This window comes from Dromiciops gliroides, chromosome 2, assembly GCF_019393635.1.
Source record: "Dromiciops gliroides isolate mDroGli1 chromosome 2, mDroGli1.pri, whole genome shotgun sequence".
Taxonomy (NCBI): domain Eukaryota; kingdom Metazoa; phylum Chordata; class Mammalia; order Microbiotheria; family Microbiotheriidae; genus Dromiciops; species Dromiciops gliroides.
The window spans coordinates 477,751,723-477,773,534 of NC_057862.1; the positions used below are offsets into that span (position 1 = coordinate 477,751,723).

Sequence of the window (21,812 nt, forward strand, 5' to 3'; positions counted from 1 at the left end):
TTCCTCTTAACATTTATTCAGACTCAGATCAATTCAGTGATCAACCATGGCTCCAGAGGATCCATGAAGAATGAAACAACGTACTACCCACCTTCTGACAGAGGGATGAAAAACTAATATGATGAATGAGATGATTTGGAACATGGACAACATGGAAATTTGTTTTGCTTGACTACAAATATTTGTTAAACAGGGTTTTTATTTTCTTCTCTTCCCTGCTTCCATCCCCCAAGTTGAAGGGCAATGCAGAAGGGAGGAAAGAAAAAAATGCTTGACATCTAAAAATAAAAATCTAATTTTTAAAAATACTCTACCCTTTCCAGTTTAAAGATTATTCTTAACAGAGAAGAGGAAAGCAAAAAAGGAGTACAGTAGCACTGTTTTCTCTCTGTTGTCTCTATTAAAATTATACCATCTGCCTAAAACTTAGTTCCTCTAAGAATCAGAGTTTAGAGGTAGCCTGAAGTCTAGAGGGCAAATAGGATGAAATTGCTATGGGAATTTAAGTGCTAAATCAAATATCAAGTTATAATAAATGACTAAGTTATACATCTAGAAAATTACCTAGCTGTATGAGACATAACTATATAGTAATGGACAAATTTCACCTGTGGCTCATAAAATCAATTATCATACATTGTTGTTGTTCACTGGTGTCCAAGTCTCCATGACCCCATTTGGGGTTTTCTTGGCAAAGATACTGGAGTGGTTTGCCATTTCCTTCTCTAGCTAATTTTACAGATGAGGAAACTGAAAAAAAGGTTAAGTGATTTGCCCAGAGTCACATAGCTAGTAAGTGTCTGAGGCCAAATTTGAATCAGGAAGATTAGTTTTTCTGATTCTAGGCCTGGCACTTTATCCACTGTACCACCTGGCTTATTATTCATCCTTTCTTTTTTTCTATCTATCTAACTCTGTGTGTGTGTGTGTGTGTGTGTGTATGTGTATAATCTCATATAATTTGCATCTCACTTGTCTCCAAAATGCAATAAAGCAGTTTCACACTAAACAGATGATTAAAGGTATATTGTGTTGATGACCTCCCATCCCCTACAGAGGAGGCTTAAGTAAAGGGCAAGGCATAAAGGCTGAGATTCCTGGGTGGATGGCTAAATAAGTTTTCCCATTATCAAACAAAGTTGGAAAATGAGAAGAGATGTCAGACATCACCTAGTTTCACCATACCTCTCCCCCCAAAAAAAGAATCTCCACTAAAACATGCCTGATAAGTAGTCATCCAGCCTCTATATGAAGACCTCTACTGGGAGAAAATTCACCATCTCCAGGCCACTTCTGGATAGGTTTAACTTTTAGAACATTACTCATGACAATAAGCTTAAATTTTCTACTTTCCAATTTCTATTTAATACTTGTAATATTGCCCTTCATATCACTGCAATTTCAGTTACACTGTAATTTATGTAAACAAATCAGTATAAACAAGGGCCTCCAAAAATATTTATAAACAACCTTAATCAAAATAAAGTTTTGATCTCTTTCCCAAAGAGAAGGTAACCAAGAGTTTAGAATATAAACTAGTCTATAAAATCTTAGAAGTTTCACCTGATAAAAATAGCAAGAAGCAATGGAGAAAGAACCAATTTATAGAAAGTTTGATGGATACAATTAAGGTAGAGCTCATCCCAAAGGCACTTAAGTATGAAACTAGAAGGTAGATGACAAACAGAAGAAAAATAGACAGGATTTCCATAACAAACTTGTTTTTCTATCAATGACAGTAGAACCACATTTGTATTATAAACTCATGGTCCTCAAGGAGATGTGGAAGAAGTAGAAATGGCAATAAAGAAAGCAACGATGGAAAGGGCAACCAAACTAGACTGAATATAGATAGAAGAGGTCAATGCTGGAGATGATACCATTTTAGAGGTAACGAAGAACTAATTCTTAATGTATCTAAAAGAGGGGGGGGAAACGGGAAAACTACAAAAGAAAAAAGGCAACTGAGAAAATATCAAATACCCATATGCTTATTTTCTCATCTCTACAAAATCTTTATGAGGATAATTTATAGATATCACATGTTTCTTTGATAAAGGTATGAGTCAGGAACAGGTAGGTTCTTGAAAAGAATATTTTATAGTAAACCACATGCTTATAATCACACAACTGAAAAGAAAATTAAAAAACAAGACCCCACCATGCTTTTTTAAAAAACTTGATTCACTACAGAAAAATACAAAAGACTCTTCAATAATTGGTCATTCAACCATGTGTCAAAATTATACAAAATTCCTCGAAAGACATAATAGAGAGAACTTTCTTAACAGTCCTCTGATTTTTAATATCAAGTGAAGTATAAAACATATGTTCAAGTGTTTGCCAACATCATGGAAGATGTCCAACAAAGAGTTCAAATAGTAAAGTGATTCCCTATAATTGGTGAGAGCCTCTATATGCTCCTGTTAGCACATGACATGCTGATTGCATCAAGTCCCATAACACTGCAAAGTCTGATATCTATAGTTATTCAGCCTAACTATCCAAACAAAGGAGGAAAAAAAAACAAATAAAAATCTGCCAACCTTCCACTTTCATCCTTAAATGCCTTTGGGGTGACTATGATATGTAGATGGTTGTATACTCTATTGAAATAATACATCAGTAATATACCTTGGATAGCCTGCCAATGAAAAATAAGCTGAGCAACCCTTTAAGACAAAAACTTACTTATGAATTATAAGTAAAAAATGTATTTATTTTAGTTTTCAACATTTGTTTACATAAGATTTCCCATTTCAAATTTTTCTCCCTCCCTCCCCCCCTCCCCTAGACAGCAGGTAATCTGATATAGGTTTTATATGTGTGTGTGTGTATGAAAAAAAACAACTTATGAATTATAAGATCTATACTGATACCTATCCACACTGGAAGTTTCCAATTCTCATGAAAGAACAAATCCAAACCCACCCAACCCCCACCCTGGATCTGAAAAATGGGGGGGGGGGGCGGCTCTAAACCCAAAACTGAATAGGAGACTAGATTGCATTTCAGAAATTGTACAGAGTTTTTAACAATCCCAAGTTTTTCTATAAAAAGGGTTTTTAAAAAAAAAAATCAGTATTCCTTCAGATAATACTGTCTAGGTCCAAGTCATAAATTCTTTATTGACTATGATATTCCAAGTTACTAGTATCTTAAGTAGGCTGAAACTCAATACAAAGACCTGAAGTGAAGAATAAGCATTAACAGATACTATTATGGTATGAGAGTTAGATAAAACTAACAGACAGCTCATATGCTCCACTGTTAGTCACACAAAAGTAAGGGATCTAGAGGAAGGCCCTTCTAGATATCTTATAGTACACTGAGTAGACATCCTATGGGAGAAGTAAACCAGAACATAAACAAATACCATTAAGGATGAGAAGCTATGAATAGGTTGTGATCTGCACTGAGATTGTCATCAACGAGATTACAAATCCATTAAAGGATCCATCATACAATTGATGGAAGGCACTCACTAGGTATATTTAGCCTGGAGAAGAGAAGACTCAAAAGAGATACATGATGGCTCTATTCAAGCATATGAAGAACTATCTCATGGTGGAGGGGTTAGACTTGTTCTGTTTGGCCCCCAAGAGCACTGGAAAGTTACAAAGAGGCAGATTTAGATATGATGTCAAGGAAAAATTCCTAAAACTTAAAGTCTAAAAGTGGAATGGGCTTCCTTGCCATCCAGAGAGATGGATATGTTCCCCCTTTTAGTATGTCTTTGAACAAAAGCTGGACAACCACTTGTCAAGTAGCTTATGGTGGGAATTCCTTTTGTGTATAATTTGGACTTGCTGGCCACTGAGGCACCTTCCAACTTTCAAATTCTGTGATTTTTTTTTAAGATATGATATAGCTTGCAGAGAAAGGCTGAAAGCTATGTATGCCTTTAATAGCTGACCTTTTTAAACTTTTTATTACTTTTCTCAATCAAAAAATTCTACTTGTGAATCATGACTGGGGGAAAAAGAAGATCTGGAAAGCAGAAAAAAAAAGTTAAAAAGCAAGTTTGTAGACAGATGAAATAATTTTAACCCAAACACAGCAGCCTGAAAGCAGGCAAGTTCTACTATCCCTTTCTAACTGCCTATTTCAACTTCTATTTTCCTGTGTCTGACCCTTTGCTAGATTATCGCCATGCAAAATGACTCAGTTTCTGATATTCAATACCTTAACTCCCTCAGTCACCTCTCTCTTCTAACCGAAGGTTGGAGGGTAAAACAGGAAACTCCTCCCAAAGCCTTTCTTTTATAAAGGATTATGAACTTTTAGAGTTTTCCTGCATTTTCCTCCATTTTCCAGCAGCAGCTCAACTGCTCATGCCCCAGTACCTGGTACTCCCAGTGTCCCCCTCCTCTCTTTTCAGCTTCCTTTTCTAAATTGTCTTCCCCCATTACATTGTAAGCTCCTTGAAGGCACGGACTGTCTTTTTTTGTCTTTTTTTTATCCCTAACACTTAGCACAGTGCCTGCCAGAGAACAAGTGCTTAATAAATGTTTCCTGAATTTTACTGAATTGCATTCTTTTTTTTTGCAACACTACTATTGCCTACATAATTCCTGCTTCAACAAAGATCTCTAGTAGGTGATTATGCTCCAAGCAGGTATCCTGTATAGATCTGCTCTTTCAGGACTAGAAAATTAGTCAAAATAATATTTTATTTTTATAAAATAAGACTTTAGGGGCAGCTAGGTGGCGCAGTGGATAGAGCACCAGCCCTGGATTCAGGAGTACCTGAGTTCAAATCTGGCCTCAGACACTTAATACTTACTAGCTGTGTGACCCTGGGCAAGTCACTTAACCCCAAATGCCTCACTAAAAAACAAAACAAATAAAATAAAGTTTAGATAGCATTGTAAGAAATCTATACAGAAAATAAGTAATTTCAGAAAAAGAACAAAGACATCCTACTTCCATATAAATTCTCCCCTCCCCCTAGAAAAAATCTGGTATATGATAATGCCTAATAAATATTTAATGACTACATTAGAAAGAGATACAGAAGTCAAAAGATGTTTATACGTATAACCTGATAATAAAGAGGGAATTTAAACAAACATTCCCTTTAAATAAAAGTTGTTACAGAAAAGATATATAAATTAAAATTCTGTAAATCAAATCTTATTTTAAATATACTAAGAATATAGATAACTGAATAAAAGAAGTTCACAAAAGATAATAATTTTCTTAAAGTGATTTAATGTTTACAAAGTCCTTTCCCATACAAAATCCTCCCTATATGGGTAGTGTCCTTTAAAGATAAGGAAATGGGGCAGCTAGATGGCGCAGTGGATAGAGCACCAGCCCTGGAGTCAGGAGTACCTGAGTTCAAATCCGGCCTCAGACACTTGACATTTACTAGCTGTGTGATCCTGGGCAAGTCACTTAACCCCAATTGCCTCACTAAAAAAAAAAAAAAAAAAAAACCTAAAGATAAGGAAACTGAGGCCAAACTACTTCAGTGACCTATCCAGATCACACAAAAAAGCTCATGAAATTATGTATTTAAACTTCAAAATCAGAAACCTAAAACCAGTCATTGGAACCATACCACAAAAAAGCATACTTCTTTTGGTTTTTAAATTATTTTTTTTTAAATCCTCAAGATGGACATGCTAAAATTTGTCATGTTTCAGTATAAACAGTAAAACAATGTACTCTGAAGATCTGCTATCATAAGACAATTTAGATTTACAATAACAGAGTTAATCCATGTACAGTGTCGATACTTCTGGTAAAAGGAAATGTACATGCTATGGTAAAAAAGAAACATTACTCTAAAGGCCAATAGAAAGATAAATAATTGCACTTTTATGCAAACATGCAACAAGAACAAACTTTGTACTTTTATTTTTGTAAAAATGTACTTATCTTGGGGCAGCTAGGTGGCGCAGTGGATAGAGCACCGGCCCTGGAGTCAGGAGGACCTGAGTTCAAATCTGCCCTCAGACACTTAACACTTACTAACTGTGTGACCCTGGGCAAGTCACTTAACCCCAATTGCCTCATCCAAAAAAAAAAATTTGTTTTTAAAGTACTTATCTTGAATTATTTGGCTAACTAGGTGAAAATAGAGAATTAGAGAATACAAGATTTGGGAGGTCCTTGAGATCATTAATGTCAACTCCCCACCCAATAAAAGAAAGGTATGTATATTTTCACATATTGATCATGCCTTCTTTCCAATTCCAATAGTTATTTCTTCAAGAACCATAATTCTTTTGTAAGTTTCTCTATTGTAACTAGAAGTATAATAATAACTTTTTTGCTCTCTACAATTTTTACCAGAGACAATGTGATCTAACACAGCAATAGTTGGGAATAAGGAAGACCAGGGCATAAATATCAGTTCCAATACTAGAAGGTGCATGGTCAAATCACTTAAGCTTTCTAAGCCTCAAATTGTTCAAATGTAAAATGGAGGTTACTTATCTCACAGGGTTATTAGAGGCTCAAATGAGATAATGCACATCAATTATTTGCTAAACCTTAAAGTACTACATACATGTCAGTTATTGTCATAATTGCCTCCCACTGCTCCTAACATCCACCTCTGATCTCCATCCAAAGTAGCTCCATCTATTAAAGCTTGTGATCTCAAGAGTTCAAGAACAAAGCTAGGCATTTTGCCCATACTTTTGGTATTTTCAGTGTCTTCACTTAATGTGAGCAGTCTCTCCAAAGGTACAGATAACAACCTGTGCTATTTTTGCCCATATTCTTCTCCAAGGACTCCTCTAATAGAGAGTCCTACAAATGTGCTTTGGGGTGCTTTCATTCATTCTTTCAATAAGCATTATAAAGCACCTAATGTGCACATAATGCACTGAAGATACGAAGGCAAAAATGCCCTCAACAAACTCAAATGCATGAAAACCAACAGGGAACACAGGTTATCCATAAGTTATTACTTACTCTCATGGTAGGAATGGTTAGGACACCTTCTTCTCTGGTCACACATCTCTGTTGACATCCTTTACACTATTTCCTCTGTTTCAACCTGTGAAACAACCTGTTTTGTCCTTGCAAACACAAAATATTCCAATAGTTGGATCTTCCTAAAGTATATCTCTAATCCATATTACACATATTACCCCTTTATTAAAAAACCTTTAATGGTACCTTGTTTTCTGCTAAGTAAGGTCTATATTGCTTTCCTTTTTGGAGGCCATTCAAAGCCCTCCAAAATTTAGCTGCATATCTCCTTCATACATTCTATGCTGCAGTCAAAATGTCCTAGCTTCTATTTATTAAAGCATGGGAATAACCCATAGTTACCTATTCCATTCCTTTGCTCATATGCTTCGCTCTGTCTGTGACATCAGCTGTCTCTCAAATTGTCCAATCCCTAACATCCTTTAAGATATACTTCGAATGTGATCTCCCACACAAAGCCATCCCTGCTCTTTCCAGTCAGAAATCATCTCAGAACTTTTTTTTGTTGAATTAATATTGAACTCTGCATTTATTTTGCTATAATTTTAACTTGTATTGAATACTAAAAAAATCCTTTTATAAAAATATATAAACCAATAAATATTTATTTAGTACCTCCTTATAAGGCATCGTGCAAGATGCTATATAATTTTTTAAAAGAAATATAATATTCCATCACCTGATGCCATAATTATCTGTAATTTAAGTGGTGCTTCTTTCTCTTTCACAGTAAGGCATATCTGCATAAATTTCCATTATTCTTAGCAGCGTTTAAATATCTTTGCATGCTGCCACACATAAGAATGGTCCTTGTCCTTTGTGCTCAAAGATGACCCAAATGACATCACTGTGCTAGAGTCACACATGTACTGTCTGTCCAACTGTGGCTGATCAGAAAAATACGAGCTCCAAAGGCTCTATCACAAGATAGGCACAAATAGTTCACATAAACATTTAGAATGGAGGTGTCTTTAAATCTGCACATGTCATATTTCTTTTGAGCTACTGCAATTCTGCTTTGCTTCCTTGATGCAAGCACACCATGTTGGGTGGCCCTGTGCCAGTGTCTCACAATTGATTCCAAAGTTCTTGAGAGAAACCTTCAGAGTGTACTTGTATCACTTCTGACCTCCATGTGAGCACTTGCCTTCTATGAGTTCTCCATAAGACAGTCTTTAAGACAAATGTAACATTTGCCCTTCAAACAATGTGGCCAGTCCATCAGAGTTTCTCTGTACAGTAGAGTTTGAATGCTTATGTGTCCAGTACCTTATCTTGCCAGGTGATCTTTAGAGTCTTCTTAAGACAATTCAAATGGAAGCAATTTGGTGTCCTGCCATGGCTCTGGAAGACTATACAGGTTTCACAGGCATACAACAACAAGGTCAGCACAACAGCTCTGTAGCCCTTCACTCAGTTTGATAGGCAAGCTAATACTTCTTTCCCACACTTTCCTTTGGAACTTCCCAAACACTGAGCTAGCTCTGGCAATGTGTGTGTCAACATCATCTAAGTGTACATCTCTAGAAAGTACACTGACACGGTAAGTGAACTTATCCACAGCATTCAAAATTTCTCCATTTGCTATAACCAAGTATAGCTGATGTGGGGCTGGCTAATGGAGAACCTCTGGGGTTTTTTCATGTTAAATGTCAGGCCAAAATTAGCATACATGTGGGACCTCCACACATAAGAATAGTAAAGGAGTAATAGTATGAACTCTTCACCTGTACCAATGTCACTTGAAACTGAGGTAAAATAAACCTACTGTAGACCAACCAAACTGGCGTTCCTTGCTTCTACTCACACATGGCCTGTGATCTCACCTTCCTACTGGCTGTCCCCACAAGGATAGCTGTCCCCTTCCCTTCCACTCTCTCAGAAACCTATCCTTCAAGGCTTATCTCAAGCACAACTTTCTACATGGGGTCTTTCCTGATCTCTTCTATCCAGCCCTAGTGCTTTTCCATAAAAATCAGTTTGTATTTATTTTGTATCTTTTTGTATATTTCCACATATGAACACATAAGTCAATCAATCAATAAACATTTATTAAGTCCCTACTGTGGCCCAGGCATTGTGCTAAGTAAGCACTGGGGATACAAATACTAGAAAGAAGCTTACATCTCAAGCAGAAAGACAACACAAAAAGATGGAAAAAGGGGAGGGGAAAAGTATTGTGTGAAGTGGGGAAGATGATGGAGAACTCCAAAGAAGTAGAGTTGTGTGGGAAGTGAAGAGATGGCTGGCCTACATGTACCCATCTTAAGTAGAGGTCTTGGGAATAGTCTCCACTAACTAGACAGTATTATAACTGATGGCAGGAAGCTATTTTCACTTTTGCCTTTGTATTCTCCAGTCCTGTCACAATAAACTTCCCACCTGAAGGCTGGGAGCCACCTAAGCACAGAAATGGTATACTGTTTAAAGTACCTCAAAAACCAACAGGAATCCTCAAAACTTACCCTGAAATAGACCTAAAACATTTTAAACTTCTTTGCAAAAAAGAGGCCAAGATGCCAGCCAAAGGAGCCCTGCAATCATGACAAGCATTTGCCCTCTGACTTGGACCAACCAACAAATAATCACCAAAGTCACAAAACCTACCTCTGTGATGCTTTAAAAAACAAACAAAAAAATAAAATAAAAAAACACCAACAACTGACAGAAACCACATCCCTGACACCTGGATATTTGATCATATTAGCATTAGGAGCCTAAATGAATATGGAATGCAATAAAAAGATCTCATGCTATCTTTTTTAGTAAATGCTGGTTTTTAACAAAGACTAAGTTTATGAAATTTTGACACTTCGTGCTTTGGTGCAAGGAAATATGGGTTCCATGTACCCCAAAAAAAAGGTTTTCAATAAAGATCATTTTCCTAAAGGTCTTATCATTTTATTTAAACAGTAGCAGTCTTTTTACAGATGTTATTTAGAAGACAACCTAAAAACACAAAGATTTTCCAATTATAAACAAAATATCAGCACTTTCTCATAAAAAAGCTGCTTCACTTAATGTAGTTATTGTACAGCTGTTATTATTCTTTACTTCAAATACTATGAAGACAAATCCAAGAGCTACTTCTGAAAGCCAGGATAAAACAGTGTTCCCTGGATACACTCCCAGTTTTTCCATTGTGCCTGTATACCCACAATGTGAAGCAGTTTGTGGTTGTTGTGTTTTTTTTATTCAGTGAACATTTAGCAAAGAACTTCTCCCCTCTTCCTAATTTTTCTATTATGGTCAAGAGTATCCATCCTCCCAGGGATGCAGGCTCAAAACCTAGATGCCATGTCTGATTCCTCAGGCTTTCTCATTCCCTACATCCAATCTGTTGCCATGTCCTATGTTTTCTACCTTTCTAACATATGTCCTCTGATGCTGCCACGACTCTGGTACAGGCTCCTCATCATCCTGTGTCTGTCTGGCCTATTACAATAACATATTGTTGTACTACTCTGTCTTAAGTGTTTCCTCACTTCGGTCCATCCTCCACTCAGCTATAAAATATATTGTGGACTCCCCAACTGATAAATGGTCAAAGAAAATAAATAGGCAGTTTTTAGAAGGAAAAAAATCAAGCTATCGACAATTATATGGAAAAATGTTCTACATCACTACTGATTAGAGAAATGCAAATTAAAACAACTCTGAGGTGCCTCACACCCACCAGAAATGACAAATGCTAGAGGGGATGAGGAAAAATAGGTACACTAGTGTCAAAAGGCAATCACAACATCATGAGATTTATGTAAAAACCAGGTTTATTATAAGAGAAATGAGCATCCATGTGGAAACCAACAGGTTCCCAGTTTTTACAGTTTACATTTTTATAATAGCAAGACACAGGGAGGAGGGGATACCAGGAAAGGGTTGCCATGGGAGGGACAACAGTGCAGCAAAAATGGGAAAAGGATAAGACCACTCCCCACAGGAAAGAGGAAAATGATGGCAAAAGTCTCATTCTTTTCCCTTGGTAACTACTAGACTTATGAAGATAGGATAGGAGAGCATACTTATCTGCAAAGGACCCCAGCTACACAAGCATTATCCCATCCTGGCACAGACTAGATGGTGCCTGTCTTGCATCCCGAGGACACACAGAGAGTCCAGTTTGCGGTAAAACAACAAATTACATCAGCTCAGGGCAGGGATTCATCCTTAACACATTCAAGACACTCTGCAAGTTCTGAGTCTATGTTTCTAGAAAATATGGGAACTCAAAAAGACAAGTTCAGGGCACCCCTTAACAGCCCTTAACATTAGTGAACTTCTTTGCTGAAGAAGTAGTCATCTGGTCCAACCATTCTGGAGAACGATTTGGAACTATGACCAAAGAGCTATAAAACTGTGTATACTCTTTGACCCAGCAAGACCTCTACTAGGTCTGTATCCCAAAGAGATCAAAGAAAGGGGGAAAGGACCTATAGGTACAAAAATATTCATATCAGCTCTTTGTGGTAGCAAAGAATTAGAAATCAAGGGGATGCTCATCAGTTGGAGAATGGCTGAAGAGTTGTGGTACACAACTGTGATGGAGTGCTATTGTGCCATAAGAAATGACATGGGGAGTAGTTTCTAAAAAACATGGCAGGACCTATATGAAACTGATGCAAAGTGAATTGAGAAGAACTGGGAGATCACTATGCACAGTAACAGCAATGGTGTAATGATGATCAACTGTGAAACACTTGGCTACTCTGATCAATCGATCCAAGACAATTTACAAAGGACCCATGATGAAAAAGTGCTATCCACTTCCAGAGAGAGAAGTAATGAACCCTGAGTGCAAACTGAAGCATAATTTTCTTACTTGTCTTTATTTTTCTTGATTTTTTTGAGATATGGCTAATACAGAAATGTTTTACATGATTTCACATATATAACTGATATCACATTGCTTGCCTTCTTGTAGATGTGGGAGGAGGTGATAAAGAGGGAGAGAATTTAGTACTCAAAATTTTAAAAGGACATTTAAGTAAATTAATTAAAAGGTTTAAATAAAAAAAATAATTGTGGATTTGAATGGGTGAATTTTCTCTGCTGCAGCCTTATCCAATAACTACAGTGAATCAAATATAACATTCTCTGTTTGGCAATCAAAGCCTTTCATAACCTGGCTCGCTCTTGTTTTTCTAGTCTCCTTACATCTTATTTACTTCCACATACTCCAAGATCCAGTGACACCTGTCTCCTCAATATTTATTAAACACAACATTACATGCTATACTCCCAACGCCTGACTACAGGCATTGTCACTAGCTGTTCTCCATACCTGGTATTCTCTCCCTTCTTATTTTAGTTTCTCAGCTTCCCTGGTTTCCTTCAAGTCTAAGGAAAAGTCCTACCTCTTAGAAAAAGTCTTTCCTTGTTTGTAAATAGTGGTGCTCTTTGTGTGAGTTTGTTGGAAGCCGAGATTGTCCCTAGTGCTTAGCACAGTGCCTAGCACATAGTAGGCATTTAATAAAAGCTTTGATGACTGTGTGCAAGGCACTATATAGATACTGGGAAATATACATGGATTAGATAAGACAGTCACTGTCCTCAAGGAACTTAAATCCTAGTATAATACCATTATATTTAAGAGACCATGGGGCAGCTAGGTGGCACAGTGGATAGAGCACCGGCCCTGGAGTCAGGAGGACCTGAGTTCAAATCCGGCCTGAGACACTTAACACTTACTAGCTGTGTGACCCTAGGCAAGTCACTTAACCCCAATTGCCTCACCGAAAGAAAAAAAAAAGAGAGAGACCAAGCAAACATTACATTTAACATACTAAAGTTAGTTTAAGATTCCCAAACAACATAAAATATAGATGTGCTTTATATATATCTATATGTATATAAATAAAGAAATATGAGTATTTATAATACACTCAAAATTCCATTTCTTAAGAAATTTCAAAATTAGCCAACAGAAGGAAATAAGTCTGGCTACTCTTTCACAAGTAGTTAACCCCAATATAATTTCATGTTGACTTGGCTCAATTTCCACATTTGCAGAATGCAAAATATGCTTCATCTTCCTCAGTATAATATTAAAGTATATTTTTAATTGTAAGGAAAATTAAATTTCTTAAGAAAAAAGGGAATTTTTTAAAATGTAATAACTTATTCCCTTTTAATACAGATATCATCCATTCAGTAGAGCTTAATTTAAGTCTTTATTGTTGTTGTTCAGTTATTTCAGTCATGTCCAAGTCTTCGTGACTCCATTTGGGGTTTTCTTGGCAAAGATATTGGAATGTTTTGCCATTTCTTTCTCCAGCTCATTTTTCAGATGAGGAAACTGAGACAAACAGGGTTAAGTGACTTGTACAAGGTCAGAGTTAGAAAGTACCCGAGGTGAGATTTGAACTCAGGAAGATGAGTCTTTCTGACTCCAGACCTGGTACTCCATCAACTGTACAACCTAAGTCTTTATTATCTCTCCACAATAGAAATAATTTAAAAGTTTTTAAAACATTACAACTAAGAAAACAAACTAATGTCTTTCAAACTATGTGACAGCATGGAAATTATAGGTTGTACTTTCCTTTGGCACACTTTCCTAGTAAATTCTTTATAAAGAAGGATTCAGCTTCTAAATAGTTTTATTTTATCAGAAATGGTTGGGGGCGGCTAGGTGGCACCGGCCCTGGATTCAGGAGTACCTGAGTTCAAATCCAGCCTCAGACACTTGACACTTACTAGCTGTGTGACCCTGGGCAAGTCACTTAACCTCCAATGCCCCGCAAAAAAAAAAAAAAAAAAAACAGAAATAGTTACATGTAAAGCACCATATGCATACACTTCAAACTTACAGTGTAATAAAAGTACACTTAAAACTTACGGGGCAATAATGGCTCTAGCAGGTCTTTTTGTGGACTGTACTTGTGAAAGCCAACCTTCTAATTGTGCATTCAGTTGAGGACCTGGAAAAAAAAAAAAGAAGAGAAGTGATAAAACTAGAATGTAATTGAATTCAAAAGACCTACCATGTGCCTACTATGTACATCATGCTATGAGTTAGGGTTACAAAGACCTCCCTCCAACAAAGTCCCTGCTTTTAAGATATTTACATTCTACTGAGAGGAAACAATGCAAATAAGTAAAATACAAAGTAATGTAGCAGAGAAGAGATTTTTTTTTAATTGGATTTAGAGTCCAAAGAACTGAGTTCAAGTCCTGCTTTGTCGCTTTACTATCTGTGTGATCTTGGAAAAGCCATCACTATATTCTCTGAGTCTCAATTCTCTCATCTGTAAAATAAGGGGTTTGGTCTCCAATCCCTTACAGCTCTAAATCTATGACCTCATTCCATGATTAATATGATTCTATGATTACTAACCACTAGGACTGGTCAAGGAAGACTTTAAGAAATAGAAGGCACCTGGGTAAAACTTTAAAGAAAGATGGGGAATGGAAAAGCAAATGCATTTCAAGCACAGGGGACAAGCCTGTGTGAACATAGAGAAATTTAAAACACAAAAGTAACTTTGGGGAATGTATATTCAAGAGCCTAAGAATCAGAAACAATGTTCTAATACTATAATTGTGCCAGAAACGAAATACACATAATGCCAAAGGTAGCAATAATAGTCATCCCTTAATACAATGAATAGTTGACAACAAAGATCCCATTTTTACCATAAACCAGAGACTTCTAAAGATCTGAAAACTACAGAAATACCCATCTAGAGAAAACAGTGCATTTGTAAATAGGTAGTATATGGGACCAAAAACAGAGGTTTGATTCAGAGCTTAAACGATAGAGTTCATAAAAACCAAACTTCCTACATGTAAAAATAATTGTGTTAATTTAAAAATTGTGTTCTTTATTTTTTTCATCTTTAACTCACTACTGAGCATTAAATACTATAAATTAACTTTTTATTATACTATTCAGAAGCATTTAATTAACTTTATTTTAAAAGCCCTAAATCTTTAACTGTGCAAGTTCTTTTTGCTAATCTGAAAATATTACAGTAGTGAAAAGGGCTCACCATGTCTTATGCATGGTGACAGAGGGCTCAGATCTCAAGTCTATTTACTTTTTTCTGGAGGTGGGGGGGTGAGGGGGGGCAGGGCAATGAGGGTTAAGTGACTTGCCCAGGGTCACACAGCTAATAAGTGTCAAGTGTCTGAGGCAGGATTTGAACTCAGGTCCCCCTGAATCAAGAGCTGGTGCTTTATCCACTGTGCCACCTAGCTGCCCCCAGTCTATTTACTTTTGAATAAGACTATAAAAATATTTGGGTGGCTAGGTGGCACAGTGAATAGAGTGCTATGCATAGAGTCAGAAAGACTCATTTTCCTGAGTTCAAATCTGGCCTCACACATGTCCTAGCTGTGTAGCCCTGAACAAGTCACTTAACCCTATTTGTCTCAGTTTCCTCATATGTAAACTGAGCTGGAAAAGGAAATGGCAAACTACTCCAGTATTTTTGCCAAGAAAACCCCAAATGGAATCAACGAAGAAAAAAAAAAAAATACGAAAGAAGGTGGTCTAGCAGTACCAGACCTCAAACAGTACTCTAAAGTGATAATTGTCAAAACAATCTGGTACTAGCTAAGGAACAGAGAAGTGGATCAGTGGAATAGAATAGATACAAATTACACTCTAGTAAATGACTATAGTAATCTAGTATATGATAAACACAAAGATCCAAACTTTTGGAACAAAAACTCACTATTGGTCAAAAACTGCTGGGAAAACTAGAAAACAGAATGGCAGAAACTAGATAAAGACCAACATCTACAATGTATACTAAAATAAGGTCAAGAGGGGTATATAATTTACACATAAAGAATGATACCATAAACTAATTAAGAGAGCATGGAATCGTTTATCTGTCAGATTTACGGACAGAGGAAGAATTTAGAACCAAAAAAGATATAGAGAGCAAAACAAAATATAAAATAGATCATATTGATTATGTAAAATTTAAAAGGTTTTGCATAAACAAAACTAATGTAACCAAGATTACAAGGGAAGCAGAAAACTGGGGAAGAATTTTTGAAACAAATACCTCTTATAAAGGCGTCATTTCTCAATTATATAGAGAACTGAGTCAAATTTATAAAAATACAAGTCATTCCCCAAGTGATAAATAGTCAAAGGATATGAACAGGCAGTTTTCAGACAAAGAAATATCAAAGCTAGCTATAGTCATAAGAAAAAAATGCTCTAGATCATATCGATCAGAGAAATGCAAATTAAAACAACTCTGAGGTATCACCTCACACCTATCAGAGTGGCAAATATAACAAAAAAGGAAAATATTGAATGTTGGGGGGATGTGGGAAAATTGGGATGCTAATCTACTGTTGGTGGAGTTGTAAAAAGATCCAACCATTCTGGAGAGCAATTTGGAACTATGCCCAAAGGGCTACTGAACTGTGCATATCCTTTGATCCAGCAACACCACTGCTAGGTTTATATCCCAGAGACATCCTCAAAATGAGAAAAAGACCTATTTGTACAAAGTATTTATAGCAGCTCTCTTTGTGGTGGCTAAGAATTGGAAATCAAAGGAGTGCCCATCAACTGAGGAATGGCTATGTGGTATATTATGGTGATTGAATATTATTGTGCTATAAGAAATGACAAGCAGGATGATCTCAGAAAGGCCTGGAAAGACCTGTATGAACTAATGTATCCAGAGAAGTGAACAGAACCGAGAATATTTTACACAGAGACAGCAATACTGTTTGATGAAGAACCGTGAAAGACTTAACTATTCTCAACAATACAATGATAGAAGACAAACCTAAAGGACCATTGAGAGAAAGAACTGATATTGATGGAACACAAACTGAAGCATTCTATTTTTCACTTTCTTTCATTTTTTTGTTTTTGAGTTTTCTTGTATAAAATGACTAATATGGTAATGTTTTACATAATCATACATGTATACCCCATCCTGATTGCTTACCGCCTCAGGGAGGGTGGAAGGATAAAAAATTGGAATTCAAAACTATAAATAAAAATGTTTATTACTTTTTAAAAGTATTTGATTAGAGAAAGCAATAAAGCTCAGTGAAATATGCAATAAAATGCAAACTCAAATAATGAAGACAATGAATCACTCTACTTATAGGTAGCTAAAAGCCCACATTGCCTCTTTTACAATAAAAATTTTTTAGAATTATTCATGAATAGTTAAACAGCCAGTCTAGACACCAAACTGGATAAATGTCAATCTAGCAAGATACTCATTAGGATTTCTTTATCTTCGTAAGTCCCCTGCCCAAGTTCTCTCAAAACTATGACTTCTATAAACAAATTTCTACTCCCAAGAATGAGAGAATGTATACACCCCAAAAGTCAGCTTCCAACGCAGTACTATCATGATTGGGAGTCAGTGATTACCTTTTTAAAGGTGTATCCCTTCTTCACTTTCAAAACATTGTTAAAATCTTTACTTCACCATATTTAATTTTTCCATGGTGTGCGGGGTTTGGTTTTCAACTTAACCAATTTTTTAAATGAATAAATGATATTATAAAAGGAAGAAAACAACCAGTATCAGACATAGCAGTCATTTCATAATCGGCTACTTGTGTATAGTCAGATAAGTGGCGAGAAGTAAACGACTATTTAGAATCATAAAATTAAGATCCCAAATCTATAGTTAGAAGGGACCTGAGGGGTATTAGTTCAACTTGAACAGTAATCTCCTTCACAATCACCTCAGACATCTAATCATCTATACTTTCCAGGAAGACCAATGAACCAGCCACCATTCAAGGCACCCTTTTCCCACTTGCATTTTCCTCTAGTCCCCTCCACCAGAAGAAGCCACCAGGGAGAATAAATCTGTTACCACCAGGCGCCCCCTTAAAAGAGCAATAGGGTTTTCTATTCTATTGCTTATGAGAGGAAAGTAACTGGGGGGCGGGGGGGATGCATGTAGTATATGAGTGTAGAAGGAAAGAAAGAATATGAGCCAAGGCATAGAGGCAGCTCTGGATAGGCTGTTTATAGTATATTCTAGTACATCTGGCTTTTGAATCTCATTCTTGTTTTTCTGGTTACTTCAACTATTCTTCCTCATTGGACTATGTATGAATATTTCTATTTCATTTACTTTACAGCAAACACATGCTAGTAGTGCTCTCATCCATTACAACTGAAAGTTGTATTGCATCTCCTCTTTCCACAACCAAAAGGAACACCAGCAATACCTACAAAGGTACCCCTGTCCTACCTACTTCCTGTGTAAGCCCAATGTTCAATCTCCAGGTTTAACTTGCTAAAAGTTCAAGAAAGAGGGGATGATCAGCAATGTTCAAAGATGCATAAAGATCAAAGAAAATGCTAATTTAGAAAAGACCACTGAATTCGATGGTTATGAAAGCACTACTGATCAGTTTCAATTGTGATGGGGTCTTTCCTTCTTCATTATCTATAGTTCTCATAGTTTTAAGTTGCCAAGATCTCATATTATTTCATCTCATTCCCCTTAAAACATAATCTTAAATGGAAATTATCCATTTTGGGGGGGAGGGGGAAGGAAGAGACAGTTAAGTCATGGGAGAGACCATTTTCAGGCATTTCATGTTTCTAGGACACCAACCAAATCATTAAAAAATTAATAACCTCAATTTTAAACATTATGCTTTTTTTTTAAAAGGACAAAATATACCTCCTAAGATTTTTGTCATGTACCAGTAAATTAAATCCAGACAATTTTGTAACTTTGTCTTAAGAAACCAATAATTATTATAAAAATTAATTGTACATGAAGTTTATAGACTAGCTAGCTGTCAGCTAAACATCAAAACAGGCATTAAACACCTATTAACTAAAAGTTTTCTAAAGGACATGTTTCATTGTGGCAGAAAACAAGCACAGACACAACTTCAACTTCATAGTGAAGCAACTAAAAATGTGTCAATACTATTTTACCATCATGGCTTCGGACATAAAAGGAAAAGAGAATGACGAAAAGCATTCAGAAAAAAGAAATCAATTAAGTCCACAAAAGTTTGGAACAATTGAGAAAGGCACCAAGTTGAGGCTTACAACAACACATTCAGTATTTATGAGGGGGAAAGTGTATTATTCAAATATTATAAGCATTAAGATTAAACCAAGAATCTACCTGAATAAGAACAAACTTTTCAATTATTTCAGAAGCTCTATATAGGAGAGTTTACTCCAGGTACAGTGGAGAAAGCCCTGAAATGGAAATCACAAAACCAGAAGTCATACTTATTCAAGACTAACTAGTAATATATACTTAGACAAGTCATTTAACGCCAAGGCCCTTCAAGTTAAAAAGAGGCTGAAATAAATGATCTCTAAAGGCTCTTTATAATTCCCTATTTAATTACAACATGAATAAAAATGCTTTAATGTTTTAATATTCTAATTACAAATAATTAACTTTTATTAAAATAGGTCAAAATATCTTAGATGTAAAACTAAAAGGGGCTCTCAGAGATGTGGAAAATAAAGATGAGCAAGTCCATAATGATTTGCTCAAGCTTAAAAGGGTAGTGACAGAACAAAGTTTTGAACCCAGGTCCCCTTGACTCCAAATCCAAAGCTCTTTCCACTGCACCACACTATAAGCAAGCCTCTGCCATTACAAAACAATGATAATTGCCCATGGCTTTACAAATACATACATAATACATTTCATAGCAAAGCAGTAGGGCACTGTGTCTAGAGAGCCCACTCCAAGACTGAGGGCCCTAAGTTTGTCTCACCTCTGACAACCACCAGCTGTGTAACAAGGGGAAGTCACTTAACCTCTCAGTGCTTCAGGCAATTCTATAATAATAAAACTAATACTAAAACATACAGCTAGTGCCAATCTACATTGGGAGAATTAATTTCCTCATCAGGAGTTCCCTATACCAATGAAATCACAGGTGTAGTACAAAATAACTGTTTTTTGGTGGTGGTGGTGTCTGTTTGTTTTGGTAGTGATGGTGGCGGTATTATTATCATTAACAAAGAATGCCTTAATGGACAAACAATCAAGCTCAGAGTCAAGATGTCTTAGATTCAACACATAACACATACAACTCCTACCACATACAAGATTAAGACCCTGGACGAATTACTTAATCTCTCAATGTCCCAGACAATTCTTTAAAATTAAACTACTGGGGGCAGCTAGGTGACGCAGTGGATAAAGCACTGGCCCTAGATTCAGGAGGACCTGAGTTCAAATCCAGCCTCAGACACTTGACACTTAGTTGTGTGACCCTGGGCAAGTCACTTAACCCTCATTGCCCCCCCAAAAAAATGAGGGGGGGGGCTCAGAGATTAAACTGCTGAACAGATGCAGATCTTCATCGATAGAAAGTTTCCTCATTGGGAATTTCCTGTAACAATGAAATTAAAGGGTGATGGTATGGGTCCATATGGGTATGGGTACGGGAATGGATAGATACAGAAACACAGAGATAGAGATGGAGATAGATGGATAGACAATCAAGAGTCAGAAAGAATGGGGCAGCTAGGTGGAGTATGGGTAAAGCACCGGCCCTGGATTCAGGAGGACCCGAGTTCAAATCCAGCCTCAGATGCTTGACACTTACTAGCTGTGTGACCCTGGGCAAGTCACTTAACCCCCATTGCCCCACACACACAAAAAAGTCAAAAAGAAGTGGGCTCAATTGCAATAATCTTCTAGTTATTATCCTTCCCTCAGGTCTTTCCCCATTCCAATCCATACTCTACTTGACTGTTAAATTGATCCTCTTAAAGCACAGGCCCACCATATGTTGTCCCACACCTCCCCCAGCTCAATCAACTTAAGAAACTCCCTATTATCTCCTAGATTAAATATAAAATCCCGTTTAGTATTCAAAACCCTTCATAACCTGAACAACACAATCACTTAGCTTTTCCTTTGTAGTAGGAGAAAATGAAACTTATTTTACTATTGTACTTTTTCCCTTTGCACCTTCTATCTGTAAGGTCTATTTATCAAAGGAGATTTTGTCCTTTGATTTTGTCAAAATGTTATCAAAGGGGAGATTATCCCCTTTGACTTTTTCAAAAGGCCTGTCCATCATTCCCTTTTCCCCTTACATTGTCTCCCCTCATAAATCCCATACTTAGAAATCCTTGATGAAGTGTTTTTCATATCAATTCACTGAGGAGGCTATACCTCTCAATAGAATCAAATGGGGAAATGAGAAATGATTAATAACCAATGATTTGGGGAGATCCAGAGTTCCCTTTTCCTAAAGTCCTGATTTTTAAAAATTCAGTCTCCTGAGGGACACTGTTGATGAGACTGAACTAACTTTCTTGTTCAGACCCCAACCAGGTAGGGTAGCTACTGTGTTCAGTTCAAACTTTGGTAGGACATAAATTCTTTGAATAAATTACCTAAGGCTGGGGTTAATTTAAGAAATAAATGACAAAGTTCAGGTCCAGCCTATCACTGTAATATTCATTCTCTCATTAATTGTTAACCTATGGGGTTAATTCCCACCCTGAGGAATGTGTGTGTGTGTGCGTGTGTGTGCGCGTGTGTGTGCACGCACGCGTGCATATATATATATATATATGCGCACACACACGCACACACACATATATAAATAAACAAACTGCGAGCCCCTCCCACCACGATTGTCTTTGGTCTAAGAAAGATGACAAATGATTGTGCTTTTATTGATAAACATGCAGGCTTCATTAATAAAATTATTAAATTACCTAGAAATTATGTCTCTGGAACCTTTTTAATCACCACATTAGATGACTGGTCCAAATATTTTTGAGTGTTTATGTCTTACCCAGGAGGTTTTGAAGAATATGTTTACTTGTTTTCTGAATTGCCTGATGTTAATGATCAGAGAGCTGCCTAACAAGGTTATCTCTGTGATTTTATCTTTACTGAGAAAAT

At 36.5% G+C, this 21,812-nt stretch overlaps 1 protein-coding gene across 1 annotated transcript in view; it reads right to left on the reverse strand.

Moving 5' to 3' along the window:
• Positions 1-21,812, reverse strand: part of MEMO1 (mediator of cell motility 1) — a 137,292-nt gene that overhangs the window by 69,523 nt on the left and 45,957 nt on the right. The window contains exon 2 of the mRNA XM_043984963.1: positions 13,790-13,871. Within this exon, the coding sequence (XP_043840898.1) occupies positions 13,790-13,871 (82 nt within the window). The remainder of the gene's footprint in view (positions 1-13,789; positions 13,872-21,812) is intronic.